At 29.8% G+C, this 25,734-nt stretch overlaps 1 protein-coding gene across 1 annotated transcript in view; it reads right to left on the reverse strand.

Moving 5' to 3' along the window:
- LOC139503586 (uncharacterized) overlaps nucleotides 1–25,102 on the reverse strand; it is a 39,096-nt gene extending 13,994 nt beyond the window's left edge. The window contains exons 1-15 of the mRNA XM_071293387.1: nucleotides 25,001–25,102; nucleotides 21,683–21,774; nucleotides 18,620–19,125; nucleotides 17,218–17,484; nucleotides 16,577–16,798; nucleotides 15,549–15,818; nucleotides 8,768–8,980; nucleotides 8,109–8,369; nucleotides 6,861–7,082; nucleotides 6,012–6,189; nucleotides 5,124–5,225; nucleotides 4,197–4,384; nucleotides 3,442–3,771; nucleotides 2,517–2,669; nucleotides 165–477 (exon numbers count right to left, since the gene is read on the reverse strand). Coding sequence (XP_071149488.1) covers nucleotides 165–477; nucleotides 2,517–2,669; nucleotides 3,442–3,771; nucleotides 4,197–4,384; nucleotides 5,124–5,225; nucleotides 6,012–6,189; nucleotides 6,861–7,082; nucleotides 8,109–8,369; nucleotides 8,768–8,980; nucleotides 15,549–15,818; nucleotides 16,577–16,798; nucleotides 17,218–17,484; nucleotides 18,620–19,120 — 3,220 coding nt within the window. The 5' untranslated portion in view covers nucleotides 19,121–19,125; nucleotides 21,683–21,774; nucleotides 25,001–25,102. The remainder of the gene's footprint in view (nucleotides 1–164; nucleotides 478–2,516; nucleotides 2,670–3,441; nucleotides 3,772–4,196; nucleotides 4,385–5,123; nucleotides 5,226–6,011; nucleotides 6,190–6,860; nucleotides 7,083–8,108; nucleotides 8,370–8,767; nucleotides 8,981–15,548; nucleotides 15,819–16,576; nucleotides 16,799–17,217; nucleotides 17,485–18,619; nucleotides 19,126–21,682; nucleotides 21,775–25,000) is intronic.
- Between the last annotated feature and the right edge of the window lie 632 nt (nucleotides 25,103–25,734).

Here is a 25,734-nt window from a genome sequence, read left to right on the forward strand (position 1 = left end):
ATAATATACATTTCTTTAAACACGAAATTTTTTTTTTATCAAAAAGCAGTGATGAATATGTAACATTTCATAGCTTTTATAATTCAAATTACACTGATAATCTCCCTTTGATATATTACTGGAAACAGAACCCCATTAACGTATGCAACTTTTAAAATGTGTACCTAAATATGATACGAATCCTAAATCTAAATCCAGTCTTGTCATCTGTTGATTGGACACATCACTTAATGCTGATACTGATAGAATTTCAAGGAAATCGCTACAACTCAGACTTGTCCCAATGTAGGTATATTTTGCAGATATTACAGTCAGATGACCTTCACCTCCAGATACTGGTGTATGGGCTGTTATTCTAAATCTGTCTGACGTCACAGGAACATATATTTGTACTTTCCAAGAGACTGTTTCGGATATCTTCACAATCACAGGTAACAAAGTAGGTGGTAGAGAGAGCATTAATACACTCGTGTTTGTCTGCAAAATGTGAAAGACGATTAAAAGTATTCAATTGAAGACGAGGACGAGTGACAGTGGAAACATTCAAAACTATTGACTAAGAAATTTGTTTCTACTGTTGAAAGTATTTTCATTAGATCATTAACTCATTGCATGTCGTCTACTTGTATACTAACCAAAAAGGGTGGTTCATGAAAGAGCCCGCATAAACGCTCTACACTCATATATATTGGACATATACATTACCGTAATTGTCCTAATCAGAATCGAAGTAATTGATGCAACCTATAGTTTATTGTAGTTTTAACATAGGTATGCATTATATTCGTGGTATTTGACCCCTCCACATCGCTCTAATAAAAATTATCACGAATATAAAGCCTACTTATGTTATAACTACAATAAATATAGATTGCATCAATTTTTCTACATCAGATTAAGTATTGACACTGTTCAAAATGTATCGTCACGAAGCTTTACCATCAGCTACACAAGTGGTTAGGACTATAATTACGATATTTGCATTTTGAAATTACTTTAATTACTAGTGTTGTCAACGGTTAACCGGTTAACCGATTAATCGGTCGAACGACCGAATACCGAATACCAAAAACGCTAACCGGTTAACCGGACTTTTTTCAATTTCGATAGATTTGATATAAATTTGTGTTGAAAATCAAATCATTAAATAGTTGTTTTATTAAAATATTGTCGTCATGGTAATTAGTTTGACAGATCAATTGTCCAGTATATTGATTGCTATTGTTAATCCTAAAAACATAAAATTAATTAGAGTTCGGGGCAGGATATTTAAGTAACATAATTAGTAAACATGTTTTTTTAACTGTAACTTTAAATCAGAAATGAGATTTAATTTTACTAATTACTTCATTATTTCGTTTTCGATCTAATATTGTGTAAACCTACATTTAAATGTGCAACCTCCGTAGTGCAAGGGTTAGTCTTACTTTAAATTAAAAAATTGTGAAATACAAACCAATGTGAATGTACTCAACGTATACGTGAAAGTACGAGTAACATGCTTAAAAAAATCAAACACAGTGAAGAAACAGGTCGTACAGCATGTACAATTAGGAGATAACTGTATTGTATTTTAAGCTCCGACGGCATCCATTGGGGATTTGATGGTCGCAAATTAAGTTTACTGGCGACGCGTTAGCGGAGACAGTAAACTGGTATTTGAGACCATCAAATCCCCAATGGATGCCGTCGGAGCTTAAAATACAATATTGTTATCTCCATTCTAATGAAACTGACAGAAAATAACGTTAAAACATGTATTTAAAATCTGTCATATGCCGTCTGCGCTTGCGCGTACGTCCCATAACATCAATTGTCAATTGATGCCATGTAAGAAAGTGACGTTATCCAATCAAAATAAACGTTAAAAACGTTGTTGCATTAGAATGACCTATAGTTGTTAATTTCTGTGTCATTTTGGTCTCTTGTGAAGAATTGTCTCATTGGCAATCATACCACATCTTCTTTTTTATAATTAATCATTTCAAATTGAAACAACCCCCATTATTTTCGGAGACAACAAGAGAAAAGGAAAGAATAATCGGTTTCAGACATATGACATACTCAATTCTACGAGATTAAGATTTTGTTTTTGGATTTTTTAATCTGAAGTTGGTACAAACGCTATAGTTGATACGGTGTATTTGATTATTAAAAGTCAAACTTCGCCAGGAATCCTCACAGACAAGCCTTATAATGCTAAAGGAAAAACTTCAATACTAAAAGCGTATTTATGACTTGTTGTCAAATTGACAATCATACCACATCTTATATCTATGTGTAGGGTTCTATTGATAAGGCTTTCACAACTTAAATTACCGGTTAACCGGTTAATCGGTCGAACGATTATCCGAGTAACCGGTTAGGCAAAAGTGTACGATTTGACAACACTATTAATTACTAAAGGCATATGGGAATTTTTATTGGAGAATGGATTTTTGTAAATGCATAGAGTCGCTTCATAGCAGAATTATGTTCATCTGCTAGATTGTTTAATTCTTTATCGAATATAGTACCTCTGCTAATATGATTGTGTCAGTTACAGGCATCGAAAGTGATGTTGTTACTTGTCCTATGTTATCACTTAAGATGTTTGCTGTAACGATTATGATATCACCGGCTGTTGCAGACGAATTCAGGGGAACTTGTACAGCTACACCAATAGTAATCTGTTAAAATAAAATAAACTGGATACGTAGGTTCAAAACGAATGCTCCCACTATAATATTGATAATAAGTTCTTTCTTATGTTAAAGTTATGACAAATAACCTTAAATGCACTGATCATCATTTTAGCACATTTTACCACCAAATACCGGTATGTTAAGTAAACACAGGCTTAATCTTAAATTAAAATTAATGTTTTGCTATAAAATGTATGGAAGTTGAGAATAAACTAGATGTTGTAAATCTTTCAGTCTTTAATGAACAATAAATATAAATTCGTTTGGCTTCATAAATTTCTATTAACCTCCTTCTGTAAAAAGTAAAATCACAACAATATTGAACTCTGCGGAGAATTGAAAAAGGAAAGTCCCTACATCAAATGGAAAAATCAAAAGCTCAAACCCATCAAACAAATGAATAACAACTGTCATATTCGTGATGGGTGCAAACATTTTTAATGTAGAAAATGGTGGATTACACTGGTTTTAAAACTGGCTAAACCTCTCACTTGTATTAATCATATCATTATTGTTTTTTTATGTTTGTAGACGTTTTAAAGATAATTTCTCCGGCTGTAATCTAGCACCCGTTTTATAAAAAATAGTGTGAGTAAAGGTTTATTTAAAATTTTCTCATGCGTTTAATTTATTTACTATTTCTTAATTAATTGATCAATCAGAAATATTATCTTAAGTTAGTATACCACATCCATTTAGTAAATGAAATAAATTTGTCTGATAATTGTATTCCTAATCATTATCATTTCCTTCTTACTTTATTGTCGTTATTCATAATATCTGCAGAAACAGCTAAATTTGAAACAAGTCCTAGTTCCCGTGATACTGATGAAAACGTTTTATTTCCATCCAGTGATGTAAAAACAGTACTGTCATCCGTTATTTTTTCACACGGTAGGTTTTCCCCTTGTGATAGAGTTTGGACGTCACAAATGGTAGAAATACCAACAGAGGTAGTTACTTGCAATGAGTAAACATCAACTGAATTTGGTTCAACAAACATATCTATAACAACAAGAACCGTGGATCCTTTGGTTATGTCTTCTGAACTCTTTACAAATTTGCTCATAGTAACTACTGGGACAATCTAAAATGATAACACAAAAGGAATTTTTCGATGTGATAAGTTCTTTATTTTAGAATAGTTATATTGACCAATCAATTTCATTCATAAAAAAACTGAATAGATATTAGATCTTGAATATAACCGCTGTATTGATTCAAATTACAAATGAGTTTGGTTATAATGCATCGCCTTTCTTATCATTTATTTCCTAGAACTGTTTTTGTAAAAATGTCGAAACTTCATAAGATATCCAATCTTAAGTACTCCAATATACTCGAATGATAATGATTTTTAAAATCAATTTTATGTTAGATTTAGAGTAACATGTATGTAAATATGCATATTTGTTTTAATCTAAGTTTATAAATGCTCAAAATGAAATAAAATAGGATACCCTTATAGAAGAATACATTATCACAAGTAACAGCATGCCTTTTTATTCTTACCGTTGTTGTATAGGTCGGTGATCCAACATTGACAGTTCGTATTTCAGAAGTACTACCAATACCATTTAAATAGGCATCGACACTGAATTCAAAGTTTGCTCCCAAAGCTGCATCCGTTGGAATACTTGCTATTACTTCTACAGTCACTGAGTTATTTACATTAGCAGGTACAGTATTCTCGAAATAATCTAAAGATAAAACATTCAATATAATATTTAATAATATCTACATGCAAACAAAAACATATAATAAGGGGATAATTGCAGAAACCTGTATTTTCTCATTAGCAAAGTTGATGAAGTAACACAGACGCTTCTCTAATTAATATCTGTTTCGTCATTATCAATACTTCAGGTAAGGAATAAAAAAGAAAAAAAAATATTGTGAGTAATAAATATAAAAATTGGAACTTTGACAAGAGATTAGAAATATCACGAAAAATATGTCCATGAACGAAGTCCTTGTTGTGTCAGTACAAAGTCATATTGAATTTGAACCAATACTGTATTACAATAATTTAGATTTAAATTTGCTAATGATACATAATCCAAAAAAAAAAACCATTTGAAATTTAAAAGAAAAATATTTGATAAAGATTAACTCGTTAGTATAGAACATAAAAAAGACAATATCTTACAAAATTGATAGTTTTATTAATCATTGTTTGACTTTTATACCGTATATAATCGACAAAACTTGCATTTCTATGTATATTTATGTCGGCCATCTTGAATGATAGGCAGGGTCATTGTACACTTTATTTTAGATACCCCAATGATGATTGATTTAATTTAACGCAGTAGTTTCAGATGAAAAGTTTTTTGCAAAAGTTAACAGTCGACGACGGACGACGGTCGCAAAGTAAAAGCTCTTTTAGTCCTTATCGATAATAATCACTCTTTTTTTTTAAATAGATTGAAAAAGTACCTGTATTCAGAAGTTCTCCGAAGGTGTATACAAATCCCGTAGTACCAGTTACACTTGGGGTAACTTTTATTATATTATTGTCATAACAATGAAAGTTTGAACCTGAAAGAAAATTTGAAATGGGATACTTAAAAATTGGATTAACAATTATTAGTTACTAGTATATAGACAATCAATCGCAATGATTGTATGTACATATATTCTGAACAGACTATTTTGAAGTCCATTACAAGTCTTGTGTTAAGAAATAAAATTGAGAATGGACATGAAATGGGGAATGTGTCAAAGAGACAACAACACGACCGAAGGGCTGAAAACAGCCGAAATAATTGTTTCATATAGCAAAAAAACGAACCAATTACCAGTCAAATTGTAAAATCTCTGTTTAAGGCATAGAATCTATATTTAGAAATATGAATAATAAAATTAACGATAGCAATCTTCAGTGATGCTGGAGCCTTAAAATATCTAACAAACTTAAAACAGAATACAGGTAATCCTGAAGTAATAAGATTCTTAAATTATACATAAAATTACAATGCGTACCTGATTCTTTACAGCGCGAAGAACAAAATTCGAGAGGATAATTTCATGTTCCATAAATATCTAATGATAATATAGAATATCTGAAATTTCAACTTCAATTTACTTGCAATGTAGCATATGATGGTAAATGTTTTATAACATATTTGATTCACTCAATCAAAAATAGCCTATATCCAAATTTTCATCGAAATTTCATTACGGGATCTAAATTGTATCGTATTCCCTTTAATAAAACTATTCACCACACTTTGTAACTGCTACATCAAATTGTAGTTAAACAATACCCATGTGTTCATGCCAGTACCGGGCTTCTTAAATTATACATTAAAATACAATGCGTACCTGATTCTTTAAAGCGCGAAGAACAAAATTCGAGAGGATAAGTTCCAGTTCCGTAAATATCTAATGATAATAAACTTGATCCATCAACCAACACTGTGGTTATCGTCCAAATAGCTGATTGTCCGGGGGCTAATGTGGTTGGTCCACCTATTTGGATTACTGGCTGAAAACCAGAGTTCTGAAGAAAAGACAAACATACTAATGTATCTGAATGAATAGTCATGTTTCTGCATGAATTTTGAATAATTCATCACGGAGATTGTGTTGAATAACCAATTATTTTTTTAACATTTTATCAACCTATCAATGAATGATTCTTCAATAAAACCATGCAATGTTTAAAAAGGAAAAAAATTCCTTGTCTGCGTATCGTTTTAATACAATTTAAAGATCTTAATTTTATCAAACCAAGAAAGTAATTAGCTTGACCAAAAAGATCTGCAGTAAAATATTCTCCTGCTACAAAACCCACATAGAATTGAATCAGAGATTGCTTTAACTGAATTGCTTGAGGATAAGCGATGGTGGTATCATAATGCTTCATCCTCGCGGGCTTTTTGAACGATCTTAAATTGTTAGATAACCAAAGAATGTGTTAATACAACAAAACATGAAATGTGTTTTCAACGATCTTTATAACAAATGTATTATCTTATTTTATACAGATTTGAAATAGCATGATCAAAATGTAATCAAGAAAAAAATAAGCATCAGAATAATTAATTGTCATATAAGTTAGTTGCACGTAAATGCCAAAGCAAACCAAATACACTTATAACCAAACATGATTTGATGTTTGCAATATAAAGTGAACCAAAGATAGGTCTCAGACAAAAGTGAAATATTTACCAAGTTGTGAATTGCAGCCGGTAGAGATAGTTTTGATGTATTAGATATGACACCATCTTCTTCAACAGACGTCGTTAGTTCACACATGTACCCATCCACTAGATTAACATTGTTAAGAACAATAACAGTAAAGTTGATTGTTACTTGGCTTGGTTCGAATGAGGTTTCTGTATCAGAACCACTGTTTTGAATAATACCAAGGTAAATTGCTGCAGAGTCAACCTACAATATTGTTTAAAAAATATTATGTGTTCGCTTATTCTATTACATTTTAATGTTCTACGAACTATGAAATCGAGGTCAGAACCAAGATTAAACATTCACATGATATAAACTAAGTTTTAATTTGATGTGGTCCCAACTTCATTGTGAACTTCCATAACTTAAAATTCAACATGAGAATATACTGAATAAACTATCACATTTTCATGCTCAGTAATCGGTAAAATTAGGATCTCAACAAATTTTTCACCTATATTTTTTGAAACATCATAATGAAATATTGTGTACTGAGTTTCAAATTAAACATGTTACGAGGATCACAGCTGCAAGGCCAAGTAAAAAATAAAACAAAATGACGAAAAGACAAACGATATTCTCTGTACCACTACGAAGAAAACTCTAGAACAACGAGATTCCAGATCTACATAGTTTAAATTTGTATATACATATTGAAAATGTCTACTGCTGGATTTCAGAATAGAGGAGGAAAAGCTCATGATAACACGAGGAACAGTCATTTTATTTTTAAAATATGTCCAACTCTGTATTGAAAAAAAAAATGAAAGCAATAATACAATCACCAATCAATTAATTGTATATAAACTCATCATAGATGGGGAGGGGTGATACCAGGATCAAAATTTTATATTAACGACAGACGCGTGTTTCGTCTAAATAAGACTCATCAGTGACGCTCGAATCAAAAACTGTATAAAAGGCCAAATATCGTTCTTTTTAAAAATAAATTATGTTTATACCAATTAAATTGAATAGAATTACTTTTTTAATACATTTCATAAGGAGTTGTTTGGTAATTAGAGAGATACATACTTAACCTATGTTTAAATATCACTTATCAAGGTTCAATTATAAATCATAAATTGATTTAACCAATATTATTTCATCTTGAAGCATGTATATAGGTGTAGATAGTTTGATAATTTTGATTGGCAACAAATAGTTTAGTGCCTAAACTTTATAAGCATACAAAGAAATTTGAAAATTATTATAAATAACTTTACTAACCTCAAAGTTATCGTATGTCGAAACCTTTGCTATCTTTATATTACCACCATCAATAAGATTACTTCCTAGCCCAACGCTCTCTACGGTACATATTTGGTAAATAGATAAACCATTAAAAGCCGAAGCTAAATGTACAGTGATATTATGTTGACCAACAGGCACTGTTACAATAAGCTGGAAGTTGACCTTCTGTGTTGGCGATACAGTTATTATATTATCTCGTATGCTGATCTCTATACTTGAGCTAAAGACAGTAAAAGTCTGAAAAATATGTTTTGATGTTTAAGAATATATTACAATCATTATTATACAGAGAATATTCAGCAGATTGTTTCTTAAGAGTAATGCCACAAATGAGAAAAAGTCTGGCTCGAACTCTATTTTTTGTAAAATCTTTTTATACTTATCTGTAAGCTAGGGAAGATGATTAGTTTGACTTTGTTTAATACGTAGGTGGTATACCATACCACATGCACCACAGTAATGCAATTGATTTAAAAACGACCTTCATTAAAAAGATTAAACATTACTTTACATCAAACTCAAAAGCAATAGAATAAAATAATCAAAACAAAATACATCTTTTAATTCAATTAAAAAAATACAATTTTCAATGATATGTTTTATTGATAAAATATGTATAGATCAGAATAACATACTTGACTCCAGTCAGATATCAATTCCACCATGTCCATCTTACTCCCGATCACACTATTGAGGTTTACGCTTACATTATAGATGGCTCCAGATTTAATTTCTACATTGTGTATGACATCTGTTGCAAAACTCAATGTAATTTGACTGGGCTGTATCGTCGTAATGTCTGAACCTGTATTTATCACTGTACCAAATCTTATCGTCTTTGAATCCGTCTGATAAGTTAAATGTGAGATAATATTAATTATAGACTATATATTCTCATCTTGCGTTGCAGCCAACAAATATAAGAGTTTTATGTTCGTTTTTAAGAAATAGTTGCAAAATAAATTAGAAATAAGGAAATAGACCATATAATGCATAATTTTATGATAATAAAAAAAGTAATGGAATCTACAACCACAAGATCTACCTCCAACAGATAATAAAAAGTAAAATCACAAAAATACTGAACTCCGACGAAAATTCAAAATGGAAAGTCCCTAATCAAATGGCAAATCAAATGATAAAACACATAAAACGAAGGGCCAACACATGCAATATTCTTAACTTGGTACAGGCAAAAATGCAGTAAAAAATGTGGATGTAACCTGCTTTTATAGCGCTAAACCTCTCACTTGTATGACAGTCGCATCAAATAAAACATATTTCACAAACCACAACCACCTATACTCATGTCAATCATTTAAAAAATACTTTACTGTTTGGTAAAAAATACACCTTATGCTTTTCAAACAACAATACATATTTTAGTACTCTTTAATCAAGTAAAAGTCTTGGTTGAATCCAAATAGTTACTTTTTTCTTCTATTTGTAGGTTTGGAAGAGATAATTTAAATATTATCAAAAGTTATTGTTCTTTTTAGTACTCTTTAATCAAGTAAAAGTATTGGTTGAATCCCAATAGTTACTTTTTTCTTCAATTTGTAGGTTTGGAAATGATAATTTAAATATTATCAAAAGTTATTGTTCTTTTTAGTACTCTTTAATCAAGTAAAAGTCTTGGTTGAATCCAAATAGTTACTTTTTTCTTCTATTTGTAGGTTTGGAAGAGATAATTTAAATATTATCAAAAGTTATTGTTCTTTTTAGTACTCTTTAATCAAGTAAAAGTATTGGTTGAATCCAAATAGTTACTTTTTTCTTCTATTTGTAGGTTTGGAAGAGATAATTTAAATATTATCAAAAGTTATTGTTCTTTTTAGTACTCTTTAATCAAGTAAAAGTCTTGGTTGAATCCAAATAGTTACTTTTTTCTTCTATTTGTAGGTTTGGAAGAGATAATTTAAATATTATCAAAAGTTATTGTTCTTTTTAGTACTCTTTAATCAAGTAAAAGTCTTGGTTGAATCCAAATAGTTACTTTTTTCTTCAATTTGTAGGTTTGGAAATGATAATTTAAATATTATCAAAAGTTATTGTTCTTTTTAGTACTCTTTAATCAAGTAAAAGTCTTGGTTGAATCCAAATAGTTACTTTTTTCTTCTATTTGTAGGTTTGGAAGAGATAATTTAAATATTATCAAAAGTTATTGTTCTTTTTAGTACTCTTTAATCAAGTAAAAGTCTTGGTTGAATCCATATAGTTACTTTTTTCTTCTATTTGTAGGTTTGGAAGAGATAATTTAAATATTATCAAAAGTTATTGTTCTTTTTAGTACTCTTTAATCAAGTAAAAGTCTTGGTTGAATCCAAATAGTTACTTTTTTCTTCTATTTGTAGGTTTGGAAGAGATAATTTAAATATTATCAAAAGTTATTGTTCTTTTTAGTATTCTTTAATCAAGTAAAAGTCTTGGTTGAATCCACATAATTACTTTTTTCTTCTATTTGTAGGTTTGGAAGAGATAATTTAAATATTATCAAAAGTTATTGTTCTTTTTAGTACTCTTTAATCAAGTAAAAATCTTGGTTGAATCCAAATAGTTACTTTTTTCTTCTATTTGTAGGTTTGGAAGAGATAATTTAAATATTATCAAAAGTTATTGTTCTTTTTAGTACTCTTTAATCAAGTAAAAGTCTTGGTTGAATCCAAATAGTAACTTTTTTCTTCTATTTGTAGGTTTGGAAGAGATAATTTAAATATTATCAAAAGTTATTGTTCTTTTTAGTACTCTTTAATCAAGTAAAAGTCTTGGTTGAATCCAAATAGTAACTTTTTTCTTCTATTTGTAGGTTTGGAAGAGATAATTTAAATATTATCAAAAGTTATTGTTCTTTTTAGTACTCTTTAATCAAGTAAAAGTCTTGGTTGAATCCAAATAGTTACTTTTTTCTTCTATTTGTAGGTTTGGAAGAGATAATTTAAATATTATCAAAAGTTATTGTTCTTTTTAGTACTCTTTAATCAAGTAAAAGTCTTGGTTGAATCCATATAGTTACTTTTTTCTTCTATTTGTAGGTTTGGAAGAGATAATTTAAATATTATCAAAAGTTATTGTTCTTTTTAGTACTCTTTAATCAAGTAAAAGTCTTGGTTGAATCCAAATAGTTACTTTTTTCTTCTATTTGTAGGTTTGAAAGAGATAATTTAAATATTATCAAAAGTTATTGTTCTTTTTAGTATTCTTTAATCAAGTAAAAGTCTTGGTTGAATCCACATAGTTACTTTTTTCTTCTATTTGTAGGTTTGGAAGAGATAATTTAAATATTATCAAAAGTTATTGTTCTTTTTAGTACTCTTTAATCAAGTAAAAGTCTTGGTTGATTCCAAATAGTTACTTTTTTCTTCTATTTGTAGGTTTGGAAGAGATAATTTAAATATTATCAAAAGTTATTGTTCTTTTTAGTACTCTTTAATCAAGTAAAAGTCTTGGTTGAATCCAAATAGTTACTTTTTTCTTCAATTTGTAGGTTTGGAAATGATAATTTAAATATTATCAAAAGTTATTGTTCTTTTTAGTACTCTTTAATCAAGTAAAAGTCTTGGTTGAATCCAAATAGTTACTTTTTTCTTCTATTTGTAGGTTTGGAAGAGATAATTTAAATATTATCAAAAGTTATTGTTCTTTTTAGTACTCTTTAATCAAGTAAAAGTCTTGGTTGAATCCATATAGTTACTTTTTTCTTCTATTTGTAGGTTTGGAAGAGATAATTTAAATATTATCAAAAGTTATTGTTCTTTTTAGTACTCTTTAATCAAGTAAAAGTCTTGGTTGAATCCAAATAGTTACTTTTTTCTTCTATTTGTAGGTTTGGAAGAGATAATTTAAATATTATCAAAAGTTATTGTTCTTTTTAGTATTCTTTAATCAAGTAAAAGTCTTGGTTGAATCCACATAGTTACTTTTTTCTTCTATTTGTAGGTTTGGAAGAGATAATTTAAATATTATCAAAAGTTATTGTTCTTTTTAGTACTCTTTAATCAAGTAAAAATCTTGGTTGAATCCAAATAGTTACTTTTTTCTTCTATTTGTAGGTTTGGAAGAGATAATTTAAATATTATCAAAAGTTATTGTTCTTTTTAGTACTCTTTAATCAAGTAAAAGTCTTGGTTGAATCCAAATAGTAACTTTTTTCTTCTATTTGTAGGTTTGGAAGAGATAATTTAAATATTATCAAAAGTTATTGTTCTTTTTAGTACTCTTTAATCAAGTAAAAGTCTTGGTTGAATCCAAATAGTAACTTTTTTCTTCTATTTGTAGGTTTGGAAGAGATAATTTAAATATTATCAAAAGTTATTGTTCTTTTTAGTACTCTTTAATCAAGTAAAAGTCTTGGTTGAATCCAAATAGTTACTTTTTTCTTCAATTTGTAGGTTTGGAAGAGATAATTTAAATATTATCAAAAGTTATTGTTCTTTTTAGTACTCTTTAATCAAGTAAAAGTCTTGGTTGAATCCAAATAGTAACTTTTTTCTTCTATTTGTAGGTTTGGAAGAGATAATTTAAATATTATCAAAAGTTATTGTTCTTTTTAGTACTCTTTAATCAAGTAAAAGTCTTGGTTGAATCCATATAGTTACTTTTTTCTTCTATTTGTAGGTTTGGAAGAGATAATTTAAATATTATCAAAAGTTATTGTTCTTTTTAGTACTCTTTAATCAAGTAAAAGTCTTGGTTGAATCCAAATAGTTACTTTTTTCTTCTATTTGTAGGTTTGGAAGAGATAATTTAAATATTATCAAAAGTTATTGTTCTTTTTAGTATTCTTTAATCAAGTAAAAGTCTTGGTTGAATCCACATAGTTACTTTTTTCTTCTATTTGTAGGTTTGGAAGAGATAATTTAAATATTATCAAAAGTTATTGTTCTTTTTAGTACTCTTTAATCAAGTAAAAATCTTGGTTGAATCCAAATAGTTACTTTTTTCTTCTATTTGTAGGTTTGGAAGAGATAATTTAAATATTATCAAAAGTTATTGTTCTTTTTAGTACTCTTTAATCAAGTAAAAGTCTTGGTTGAATCCAAATAGTAACTTTTTTCTTCTATTTGTAGGTTTGGAAGAGATAATTTAAATATTATCAAAAGTTATTGTTCTTTTTAGTACTCTTTAATCAAGTAAAAGTCTTGGTTGAATCCAAATAGTTACTTTTTTCTTCAATTTGTAGGTTTGGAAGAGATAATTTAAATATTATCAAAAGTTATTGTTCTTTTTAGTACTCTTTAATCAAGTAAAAGTCTTGGTTGAATCCAAATAGTTACTTTTTTCTTCTATTTGTAGGTTTGGAAGAGATAATTTAAATATTATCAAAAGTTATTGTTCTTTTTAGTACTCTTTAATCAAGTAAAAGTCTTGGTTGAATCCATATAGTTACTTTTTTCTTCTATTTGTAGGTTTGGAAGAGATAATTTAAATATTATCAAAAGTTATTGTTCTTTTTAGTACTCTTTAATCAAGTAAAAGTCTTGGTTGAATCCATATAGTTACTTTTTTCTTCTATTTGTAGGTTTGGAAGAGATAATTTAAATATTATCAAAAGTTATTGTTCTTTTTAGTACTCTTTAATCAAGTAAAAGTCTTGGTTGAATCCAAATAGTTACTTTTTTCTTCTATTTGTAGGTTTGGAAGAGATAATTTAAATATTATCAAAAGTTATTGTTCTTTTTAGTATTCTTTAATCAAGTAAAAGTCTTGGTTGAATCCACATAGTTACTTTTTTCTTCTATTTGTAGGTTTGGAAGAGATAATTTAAATATTATCAAAAGTTATTGTTCTTTTTAGTACTCTTTAATCAAGTAAAAATCTTGGTTGAATCCAAATAGTTACTTTTTTCTTCTATTTGTAGGTTTGGAAGAGATAATTTAAATATTATCAAAAGTTATTGTTCTTTTTAGTACTCTTTAATCAAGTAAAAGTCTCGGTTGAATCCAAATAGTTACTTTTTTCTTCTTTTTGTAGGTTTGGAAGAGATAATTTAAATATTATCAAAAGTTATTGTTCTTTTTAGTACTCTTTAATCAAGTAAAAGTCTTGGTTGAATCCAAATAGTTACTTTTTTCTTCTATTTGTAGGTTTGGAAGAGATAATTTAAATATTATCAAAAGTTATTGTTCTTTTTAGTACTCTTTAATCAAGTAAAAGTCTTGGTTGAATCCAAATAGTAACTTTTTTCTTCTATTTGTAGGTTTGGAAGAGATAATTTAAATATTATCAAAAGTTATTGTTCTTTTTAGTACTCTTTAATCAAGTAAAAGTCTTGGTTGAATCCAAATAGTTACTTTTTTCTTCAATTTGTAGGTTTGGAAGAGATAATTTAAATATTATCAAAAGTTATTGTTCTTTTTAGTACTCTTTAATCAAGTAAAAGTCTTGGTTGAATCCAAATAGTTACTTTTTTCTTCTATTTGTAGGTTTGGAAGAGATAATTTAAATATTATCAAAAGTTATTGTTCTTTTTAGTACTCTTTAATCAAGTAAAAGTCTTGGTTGAATCCATATAGTTACTTTTTTCTTCTATTTGTAGGTTTGGAAGAGATAATTTAAATATTATCAAAAGTTATTGTTCTTTTTAGTACTCTTTAATCAAGTAAAAGTCTTGGTTGAATCCATATAGTTACTTTTTTCTTCTATTTGTAGGTTTGGAAGAGATAATTTAAATATTATCAAAAGTTATTGTTCTTTTTAGTACTCTTTAATCAAGTAAAAGTCTTGGTTGAATCCAAATAGTTACTTTTTTCTTCTATTTGTAGGTTTGGAAGAGATAATTTAAATATTATCAAAAGTTATTGTTCTTTTTAGTATTCTTTAATCAAGTAAAAGTCTTGGTTGAATCCACATAGTTACTTTTTTCTTCTATTTGTAGGTTTGGAAGAGATAATTTAAATATTATCAAAAGTTATTGTTCTTTTTAGTACTCTTTAATCAAGTAAAAATCTTGGTTGAATCCAAATAGTTACTTTTTTCTTCTATTTGTAGGTTTGGAAGAGATAATTTAAATATTATCAAAAGTTATTGTTCTTTTTAGTACTCTTTAATCAAGTAAAAGTCTCGGTTGAATCCAAATAGTTACTTTTTTCTTCTTTTTGTAGGTTTGGAAGAGATAATTTAAATATTATCAAAAGTTATTGTTCTTTTTAGTACTCTTTAATCAAGTAAAAGTCTTGGTTGAATCCAAATAGTTACTTTTTTCTTCTATTTGTAGGTTTGGAAGAGATAATTTAAATATTATCAAAAGTTATTGTTCTTTTTAGTACTCTTTAATCAAGTAAAAGTCTCGGTTGAATCCAAATAGTTACTTTTTTCTTCTATTTGTAGGTTTGGAAGAGATAATTTAAATATTATCAAAAGTTATTGTTCTTTTTGTTTTGCCCCATTAATTTTAGTACTGCGGAGGACATAAAATACCTCAAAGCTGTGAAAAGTCGAAGTATCTTCAATGACTGGGGTAATTGGTGTGTTAAAATTTGTTCCTACAGCTGCTACAACTAGGTTAGAGATGTGTAGGACTGCTCTACTGCTGGTTACAGAGGAAGCTATTGTGACGTTGAAATCAAATGAACCAATAGGAACAGTTATGATGACATCAAATATAAAAGTGTCTCCTGGAGTCAACGACTCTGGCTGTTCGCCTTCTGTGATGTTTAATAAGACGGAAAAATCATTGATCACCATGAGCTAAAATAAATTAAAATGCAATTAATATAATACTGTGATTTTTTTTTTCATATTGACAAAATTGTAAGCTTCACATTTCTTACAAGCATTGGTATTGGTTTTTTTTTATTAATGCGGCGAAACTGTAAAATATGTTAATGTACATATGACTTCAATGTTGGAACTGTTCTAACGTAAAAGGAAATAATTGTAAGAACAAAAATGAAACAAATCCGAGAAAATTCGTAAAAAATTATCATCAATAATATTTAATGTTTTAAAGTATTCAAAATATCAACTAGACAGCAATTGCTTTAACCGATGTTCGCTTGTCGTGTTTTGGATTTTTTGGTGAGATTTTCGGAGTCCTCTGGTTTTATCCATATAAATGCTTTAAAAAAAATTGCCCATTGACCCCCATTTTTCTTTTTATAAATCGTTTACAAGTATAATTATAAACCATTTGTAAAACAAGCACATTGACCAATATGTTTTTTGGCTCTTTTTGGTTTCTTTAAAAGAGGGACGAAAGATACCAGAGGGACAGTCAATAATCCCCTATCAATGTATACTAGTGATATTAAAAAGCTTTTAAAGTTTTTTAAACAGAGTAGCAAATCTCCTTATTGCTATGATTCTCTTTTTTAAAAGTAAACATAGATCACTTTAAGGGCCAACAAAACTGCTCTTCGTGTAAAACGGAAATTGTCTTTTATATAATAAAAATATGTATACTTGATGAGGTGGCACTCAAATGAACAATTTCAAAAATAGTCTACCGGAATCATATTAGATAGTAACTGTTTGGAGTCTAAGGACTGTATAACACCTCCACCATTATCTTCAGCATACGCAGAGATATAATAAGTGTCACCAGATACAACTTCTGTGTTCTGTACGACATCTACCGTAAATGATATCACTATTTGACTTGGTTCTATACTTGTCATGTTAGAGCCTGTATTGTTTATTTGTCCAAAATCTATTTCTTTAATATCAACCTGTAAATACACAAACAATGAACAAAACTACCGTTGAAAATGTTCATCGTGTTAACATTTTAAAGCTTTAAGATTATGAGAACCTTTACTACTTTTACTTCAAATCAGTATATTTAAAAACGCAACGGTAAATTCTTGTATAAGTGATCTATTTAATTTAGATTTTAAAAGATACAAAGATATTTGTAAGTATAAAATCGTCTAAAATGTATGTCCTCAGTTGTTGCAGTATTGACTTTCACGCGATGGTGTTCTTTTCCTATAGAATTTATTTTAATTGTTCTACAAAAAGTTTAATTATAAATTATTAAAAAACATTCTTGCAGAAAATATATTTCTACTTTATAATTAGTTATGCCAGGAATAACAGTACATTTTTTAAATTAAAAAATATTACATCTAAGTAAGAGATACTTTACCTCGCCGTTTCCGAATGTTGCAACATCTGAAATGACAGCACTTGTAACAGGAAATAAGTTTGGACCTATAGACGTCACACTAATGTTGGTGAATTTGAAGACTGCACGATTTGTGGTCAGGGTGGTATTAATAACAATCTTAAAATTATTTTGCCCAGTTGGAACAGATAGTGTAGTCTCGAACTCAAATGTGTCACCTGGGTGTGTAAATGGTAGAACTCCTGCTGTCATAGTAACGTTGACGGTGAAATAGTCTATTTGAATATCCTGTAATTGTATATGGCAGAATTTAAATCAAACTTTTTTTAGATTACAGAGAAATGAAATGTAATTCCATTTACAGTTTGAAGCCACATGCTATTTTCCGTTCCATTACATGAGGTTCTTGAATAAGGCATCGTTCTTATATCTTTTGTGTGTATTAAATCAAAATTATTTATAATCACCGCCTAGAAAAATATATGTTATAAATAAAAATAGATAATTCGTTTATCAATGAAGTATCGTTTACCTTAATATGTTTTTTTAAATAACGTGTTCTACATTTGTAGTATTTAATGGATCATTACAGGGTAAACATTTTGAGTTTTTGTTAGTTGTTATTGCTTTTAGAAACCTCTCTTTAGAAACCTATCTTTCCTTTACATTCGTCTGATATGACATATAATAATTTGCATTTTGTAGTGCTCGTCATGTGTTTTATTTTGAGATGGGGGATTAGGATTAACAAGGTATAATACAGTAGAAGCTGCAAATGAAGTGCCGTGTAAGTTGTTATTTCTTTGCATAGATCTGATGAATTTTAAGCCTTCTGTTCCAACGCTGTTCCGTGTAAAGGGGAGTTAGGTGTACAACAACATGTTATTCTGTATGTGAATGTCCAAAGTCAGAAGCCTGATATTAGGTTGTTGTCGTTTGTTCCTGTATACTAATGTCATATTTTTTTCATGTTTTAGATATAGAAAGATGTGGTATGAGTGCCAAATGAGACAACTCTCCATCCAAATAACAATTTTAAAAAATAAACCATTATAGGTCAATGTGTTCATAAATCAGGCCGTTAATTCTCTCGTTTGAATTGTTTAACATTTGTCATTTTTCAACCTTTTATAGATTGCTATGTGGTATTAGGGTATGGGGTTTGCCCATATTTGATGCCGTACAGTGACCTATAACTGATTACATCTACGTCGTTGGTCTTTAAAGTTGGAGGAAAGTTGACTCGTTGCCAATCGTACCACATCTTCTTATTTTCATATTTCATTACTTGTAAGCTTAAGTTTTGTTTAAACAAAATACTAATCTGTAAACTATGTGTGACAGAAAAACATTTAATGTCTCGGATGGCTGTAGTCTTTTATTCCTAAAGGTAATAAATCAACGGACCGAGAGTAAAACTTACCCTTTTAGTTCTAGAATGTGCATGAGTGCCTGTTACTTCCCGTTTATACAATTGTTTATTGTCGATTATTTGTTCTTGAAATCTCCAATTAAAGGTATTAGGATATGGTAAGATTTCCCGCATTACTAGCTCTTCCTTACTGTTGATACTTGATGTTACTTTTATTCTTACTGTTGCATATCCCGTGTCTCGATTTGATTTGATCACCTGACCAAACTCATCAATATTCTGGGCAGCAATTATAACTATCAACTCAGTCTCGTGCCCAATATCGTTTGCTGCGTATGCCAATTCTCCCGTGTCTGGATTAATCTGAAACTTGTCTGAATCCTCCCCTTTTAGAATACCGTAAATAATTTTAGAACAGGGACATAGCACATGTTTTTTATATGAACATTCAGCTCTGTCGTTATCGAAGGCGGCTAATCCTCGCAAGACTCCTCGTGAATAAAGTAGCACTTCCTTCGTGTATAGACCTCGAGAAAAAACTGGAGGAAACATGTTTTCTAGAATAAAGGATAATATGTCTTAAAGTAATAAATGTAAATGTGTATTTAATTAAAACACTATTGATAAAGGTTTTTGTTCAAAATTACACTTCTGAAGTGGTAAATATATTCCTGCAAAACCCTTTATTATTTTACATCATTAATTTTGAAATTTATGTACCTACACCATTTAGTTTTGTGTAAGAAAAATCTATGTACTTGGAATTGTAAATTGATGATTTAATGACAAATATATATAAGAACATGTTCCCCCAATTGTATGGGCTATCTGTGTAATCATAAAATGTCCAGAGTATTATACTGTTTGGTAAATTTGACAATGCCAATGGCAAGTGCATATACATGAAGGAATTTTACACTGTAAGGTTCGCTGGGAATACCTTTGAATTACATGATGTCTATATAGTCCCTCTAATATTGTTGTTTGGTCTTTTAATGTATTGCGATCTCAAGGTTAAACAAATATTTAAAAGATAATTAACAAAATATAACCCCTTTTATCAAGCAAATACCAAGTAAGAGCGGAGTAATTGACGATATGTGTTGTTCAAAGAAGACTTGGGCTATAACTTTATCGTCGCCGACACATAGATATTTTGTACGTATTAAATACATGCTTTGAAGTTTTTCTATTTATCTGGAAATAAAACAGGGAAACAAAGCCTATTATGCATTTGTGATCTTCAGAAACTTTAAATATCATAAAGTTTAATGTAAATCAATTATTCTTAGACTATTTCTTTGCCTTACTTAATAAGGTTGTAAAATAAACGTGTTTGTTTAGTAACATCGATTTTTACCACCAAAAAGCACCAGTGAACATTGACCTATTTGTAGACTATTTATTAGAACTTCGGTAAACATTTTTCTTAGTAAAATTTGAAAATCTTTTTAACGTTATTCAAGTTCTACCATTAGAACTACTATCAATTGCATTTAACGCGCAAGCCCCAAGCAATTGACTATTGTCAAAATGGTAGGAGTTGATGGAAAATTTCAAAAGGTAAGGGTTGTTGGACCAAGGAATCCTTCATTTTGAAAATGTAGAAAATATTGCCATAGTCTTGGCTCGCCATTAATACTGATGTCATATAATTAAGGTTTGTTTCACACTCAAGCAAGCATTCGACACGATCAATTGTTTTCTTTTTTATGTATTTTATTCATATTTTGTTTCCAAACGTGGGACGTCCATTTGACTGTGTGGGATGTATGCATAAGTCGCCTAAAATACGTTGAAAAGTCCCCTTCATTTACATACATTGAAAAATATTAATGAAAAGTAAGATAAAAACAACAAACAATGCAATAAAAAGCCTTGGGTGAACGTAGGTGTTTCGAAGGTAAGCATCAATAAGATATTAGTGACACCCACGGAAGTATGAAAAAAAATCATGTGATTCATCTAACTCATTGATAAGTCATCAGCGAAAGTTGTAAACTTATCAAAATTAATATGTTTTGTAGCCGTAAACCAAAGCTTGGTCGGTAGTGTTCGTAAAACTTTTGAAATGATATACAGGGTCTTTGAACATCTTGTATAATATAACGTAATAAGAATTGTCATGTTACGATCATTGATACAAACCGATGGATTAAAATCGTATCCGTATGAGACATAAACTGCCAATTAAATCAAGAATGCTACGGTAAAGTGTGAAAAGTATAAACAAGACTTCACTCAGAGTGAAGCTGATCATGTATAAGAATGAAGATTTATGCGGTATAAATAAAGCTATACACAGTTAAAATGATATAAATGCCATTTTTTATGAATTATTATGCGTTTATACTTCATTTAATTCGTCAAAAGCTATTTACTGCAGATAAAACATCGTTCCCCCAGCTCTCACACTCACAATTATTAACGATAGATGAAAAATCGTTCTCTTTACCATCAACTTCTACAATTACTAACGATAGTTTCTACAAACGAACAGCAATTATACCTCCTCACAATAGATATAACAGTTTTCTTCTTGTCAACACTCATCACAACTACTTGCGATAGATAAAACACTCGTCTCCTTGCCATCAGCCATTACAGCTACTTACGATGGCTAGAACAGTGTTCTCCTTGTCACTAGACATTACAGCCACTTACGATAGATAGAAGAGTTTTATCCTTGCCAACAGCCATCACAACTACTTGCGATAGATAAAACATTTATCTTCTTGCCAACAGCCATTACAGCCAATATCAATAGATAGAGCAGTGTTCTCCTTGCCAACAGCCATCACAACTACTTATTATAGATATAACAGTGTTCTCCTTGCCAACAGCCATCACAATTACTTATAAAAGTTATGTCAGTGATCTCCTTGCCAACAGTCATCACATCTAATCATAATAGATAACAATAGATAAAACAGGGATCTCCTTACCAACAGCTATCACAACTGCTTTTGATAGATAGAACATTGTTCTCCTTGCCCATAACCATTACAAATACTTACGACAGATAGAACAGTGTTTTCCTTGCCAACAGGCATTACAATTACTAACGATAAATAGAACAATGTTCTCCTTGACATATTTCTCACGATTACTTACGATAGTTAGAACAGTATTCTCCTTGCCAGCAGCTATCACAACTACAGCCATATGATGTGCATTCGCCATGAAAACACTCGACATCTTTCTCCCTGTTCATTAAAAAGACACTCGTTTATTACCATTGTTAAAATTTCACCATTTTAATTCGTCTGTCATAAAATTGACGTTTTATGGTTCTTGAAAAACATTGACACACAATATTAAAATAGATGCAAGAAAGCCCCCTTTTGAATTTTTTGTTCACAATTGTATCATTCTAAAGTTATCGGACTTTATTCATGCTGATCGGACGTTTTCTTAGTTTATATATTTTATCGTCTTTCCTTTGATACAAATTATTTTTTATATATAATACTATTATTATGAATATACATGAAAACTAAATAATTTATTGGATATTATATGCTATAAATAAAAAGAAGTAAAGACAAAGAAGATGCAAAAATTGCGAATTCAATGATGAGATGACGATGTTTCAGTATCAAAAACACTTTAGGTATGAAGGAACAAGAAATATGTTTGCCCTTTAATAAAGTAATGAACATGTTCGAAAATAATGGGAAATTTCAAGGTCTCCACAAGCTTTCAGTTTAGTACTATATAAAGCAAGATTTTCGAAACGATAATTAAGATTGTTGAGTATAGTTTGTATTGTATTTTGGGCAACCGAAAAAGATATGATGAGCATTACCTATACCAGGCCCAAACTAGTATAATGTTAGTTTTGAAAAGGTCATAGTTTGAAAATGATGCAAAACATCGCAATCGAGTTAAAATAAATAATAATCATATTTCTATAGATCGCACATATGATACGTTGCAACTGTAATCTTAACAATATGTTTTAAATTCATTCTTTAACTTCATCTTCATACACAATATCTTTTAGTGTATTAATTTGGAAAGGGGGTTTTAAATGGATGTAATCGATATTTTCATTAATTTCCAATACGTTTATGAGTTTGAGTAGTTTTGTTTAATATGATATTGTCCAAATGTACTAGTCTTTCAAATGTTTGTTTGCTAAATTAATCAATATTTTTACGTTTTATTTAATTTATTTCTTTTAATTTAATTGTTCTTCACAATATCGTTTTCATTATTAAACTGCCTTCTTTCTTATTTAATCCTAAATTTGAATTTTTCGTTTTATATCGTTATTGAACAAGTGGTATGTCGTACAGTTATCCGTCTAGTAGGGGTACACGTTTTGGCGATTTTCAGAAATTCTTTTTTAAATATTTCATACAACTCGTTGATAATTTTCTTACGAGAGCCGTGGTGTAGTGGTTAGTGCATCGGACTACTAGCACAAAGGTTCCTGGTTCGATTCCCGTTTGGGATGAAAATTTCAGGAACTCAATTTTCGGCTCACCCTTGACATCATCTGCGAGTATGGTCTTGAGTAAACGATGATAGTCAGTCGGAAGGGGACGATAGATGGCTGACCCGTGTTAAGAGCAAGTCATATCTCTTGCACGTTAAAGACACCCTTGTAGATTTCGAAAAAGAGTAGGCTAATGCCGCTACAAGGCAGCACTCGCACCCGCAAAGCGGAAAGGGATTAATATAAGTTGCAAAACTTGTTTCCCAATCCACTATAAATAAATATGTTTAAACTAATTTTCTTTCCGGAAGCACTGTATTCCAATCTATTTCGTCCAATACTTTGCAAATTATAACTTTTATCAGCTCTTTCATTAAGCCATAGATATAGGAAGATGTGGTTTGAGTGCCAATGAGACAATTCTCCATCCAAATAATAATTTTAAAAAAAGTAAACCATTATAGGTCAATGTACGGCCTTCAACACGGAGCCTTGGCTCACACCGAACAACACGCTATAAAGGGCCCTAAAAATTACTAGTGTAAAACCATTCAAACGGGAAAACCAACGGTCTAATCTATATTAAATTTAAAAAAAGGAGAAACGAGAAACACGTATAAATTATATAAACAAACTGTACATCAGATTCCTGACATAGGACAGGTGCAAACATTTGCAGAGGGATTAAACGTTTTAAGGGATCCAAACCTTCTCCCTTTTTCCGAAACAATAGCATAACATCACAACATAGAAAAGTTTAAAAGATTTGAAATCAGATATTGGACATGCGAGAAATGCTAAATGTACATCATGATGAGTAATATCGGATATTTAAAGAGGCACCAGCTACGAAATACGAATAAAACTATAATATGATTTCATATGGTTCAATCATTAATAAAAGTGAAATAAAGAAATGATTATTTGATTTTAGCAGCCAATTTTGTTCGATTTTGTCAAAATAAGCAAAGAAATATCACTGATGAATTATTCACGTGTAAGTGAATATTTTGACCTCATTAAATCGGTATTCATGTGACCTTAGTACATTTAACCCATTAGCAAGAGATTGGTTACGCATGCAAAGTTCGTAATCAGCCATTAAAAGAAAAAGAATGTAAACATTAAAAGTGAACCGACCGTGTGAGGTCAAAGCCAGTCAAGGCTTCCATCGTCGATAAAAAGTGAAACAAACTTTTAAGGTAACCATTTCGTTGACAAATTCGATCCACATAAAATCATTCTTATACAGGTAAAAACGTTAATCAACTTATGTTTTTAACGTATAACATGAAAACATACAGACCTATGTAACCCAATTGAACGAGGTCGCAATCTATTTATATTTATGTTTATATCAGGTTATGTGATCGTCGGCAGTATTCGGAGGTCGACAGTTAATTGGATGGCGTCTAGACTAAAATACACACGACATTCTTATATATATTATCGAGTATATGCTTTGTTAACTGTTTATTTCAGACTTATTGTTATTTGGATATATTTTTTAGTATGTTTTAATTCAAATAAGAGAATGTGAGTCAAATCGATGAACATGAATTTGACAACTAGTGTCCATTTAACGTTTGGAAATTACAATTGGTTCTAGCAGAGTTCTACTATGGTCCGTTGCTACTATAAACTCAATTATTACATCGGTTAGATAGAACCAACTTAATGTGTCAATCAGTTTGTTATTGTCCGTAGTAAGTTAGTGAGAATTCCAATCGCTCATAATCACCACCATCACCTGTGATACTTTGCATGATAAATCGTGTACAGTAGTTGTTCTCTGAATTAGGCGATCGATAAGTGCATGGTTACTGCTGGTTTTAATAGCAACCGGAATGTTTTATGTCTTGTTAAGTATTTGATGCAATGAATTGTTGAAATAATTCTTTTTTTCTATCTAATAATAAATATCTGATTGGAAGGGGAACCACATCTCCTTTATTGACATACCGAGATATTTAGTGTTTTATACATACTTTGTGCATGGACGTTGGCAAGTGTTGCATAATTTCTGTCCATTTTCATCTACTTGACAATCACACTCCTCTTGACAGGTATCTTCGTAAAAGTAATGACAAGTAGCTGCAAGAATAGTGATAAGTCACATAAGAAGAAATTTATACTGACATTCCGTCTTATCAACTCACTTTTAGTTGTAAATCAGAACCACTGACGACTGTGCGAATACTGCTGAAACCTCTCACTAACATATCCGGTTTTTTTTTTTAAACATGGGGAGGAAGAGCACCAACATTTATTGATTGGAAAAGCCATAAAGACAAAGTACATTAGCAAAAATGAAAGACAAGAAAAACAAGAATACACAAAAATATTTTACAACTTCGGTCGTCTGACGTCGGCGCAATTTTGAAACAAAGCAGTAATCAATCCTCCATTAAATCTGATTTTAATATGGTTTACCGTCGAATCACCAGTGAGAAAACCAGACTAGAATTTTGTTAAAGGATTTGTGATGATAAAGTTAAAAAAAAAAGTACTTGAAAATGCACTTCTCCATGTTAGATAGCAAGGATAAAGTCTTATAATTAAGTAAAAAAAGAACACTACTTAATAACATGTAATTGAGATGAATCTATACTTCAAGACCATCATATACGATTTGAGAAGATGTTTCGGAATCAACAAGGTCTCGGTATCTTCCGATAAACATTAATAATTTAATTTTGGATGTAACGCGTCTTCTGATTGG

The sequence above is a fragment of the Mytilus edulis genome, chromosome 14 (genome assembly GCF_963676685.1).
Source record: "Mytilus edulis chromosome 14, xbMytEdul2.2, whole genome shotgun sequence".
Lineage (NCBI taxonomy): Eukaryota > Metazoa > Mollusca > Bivalvia > Mytilida > Mytilidae > Mytilus > Mytilus edulis.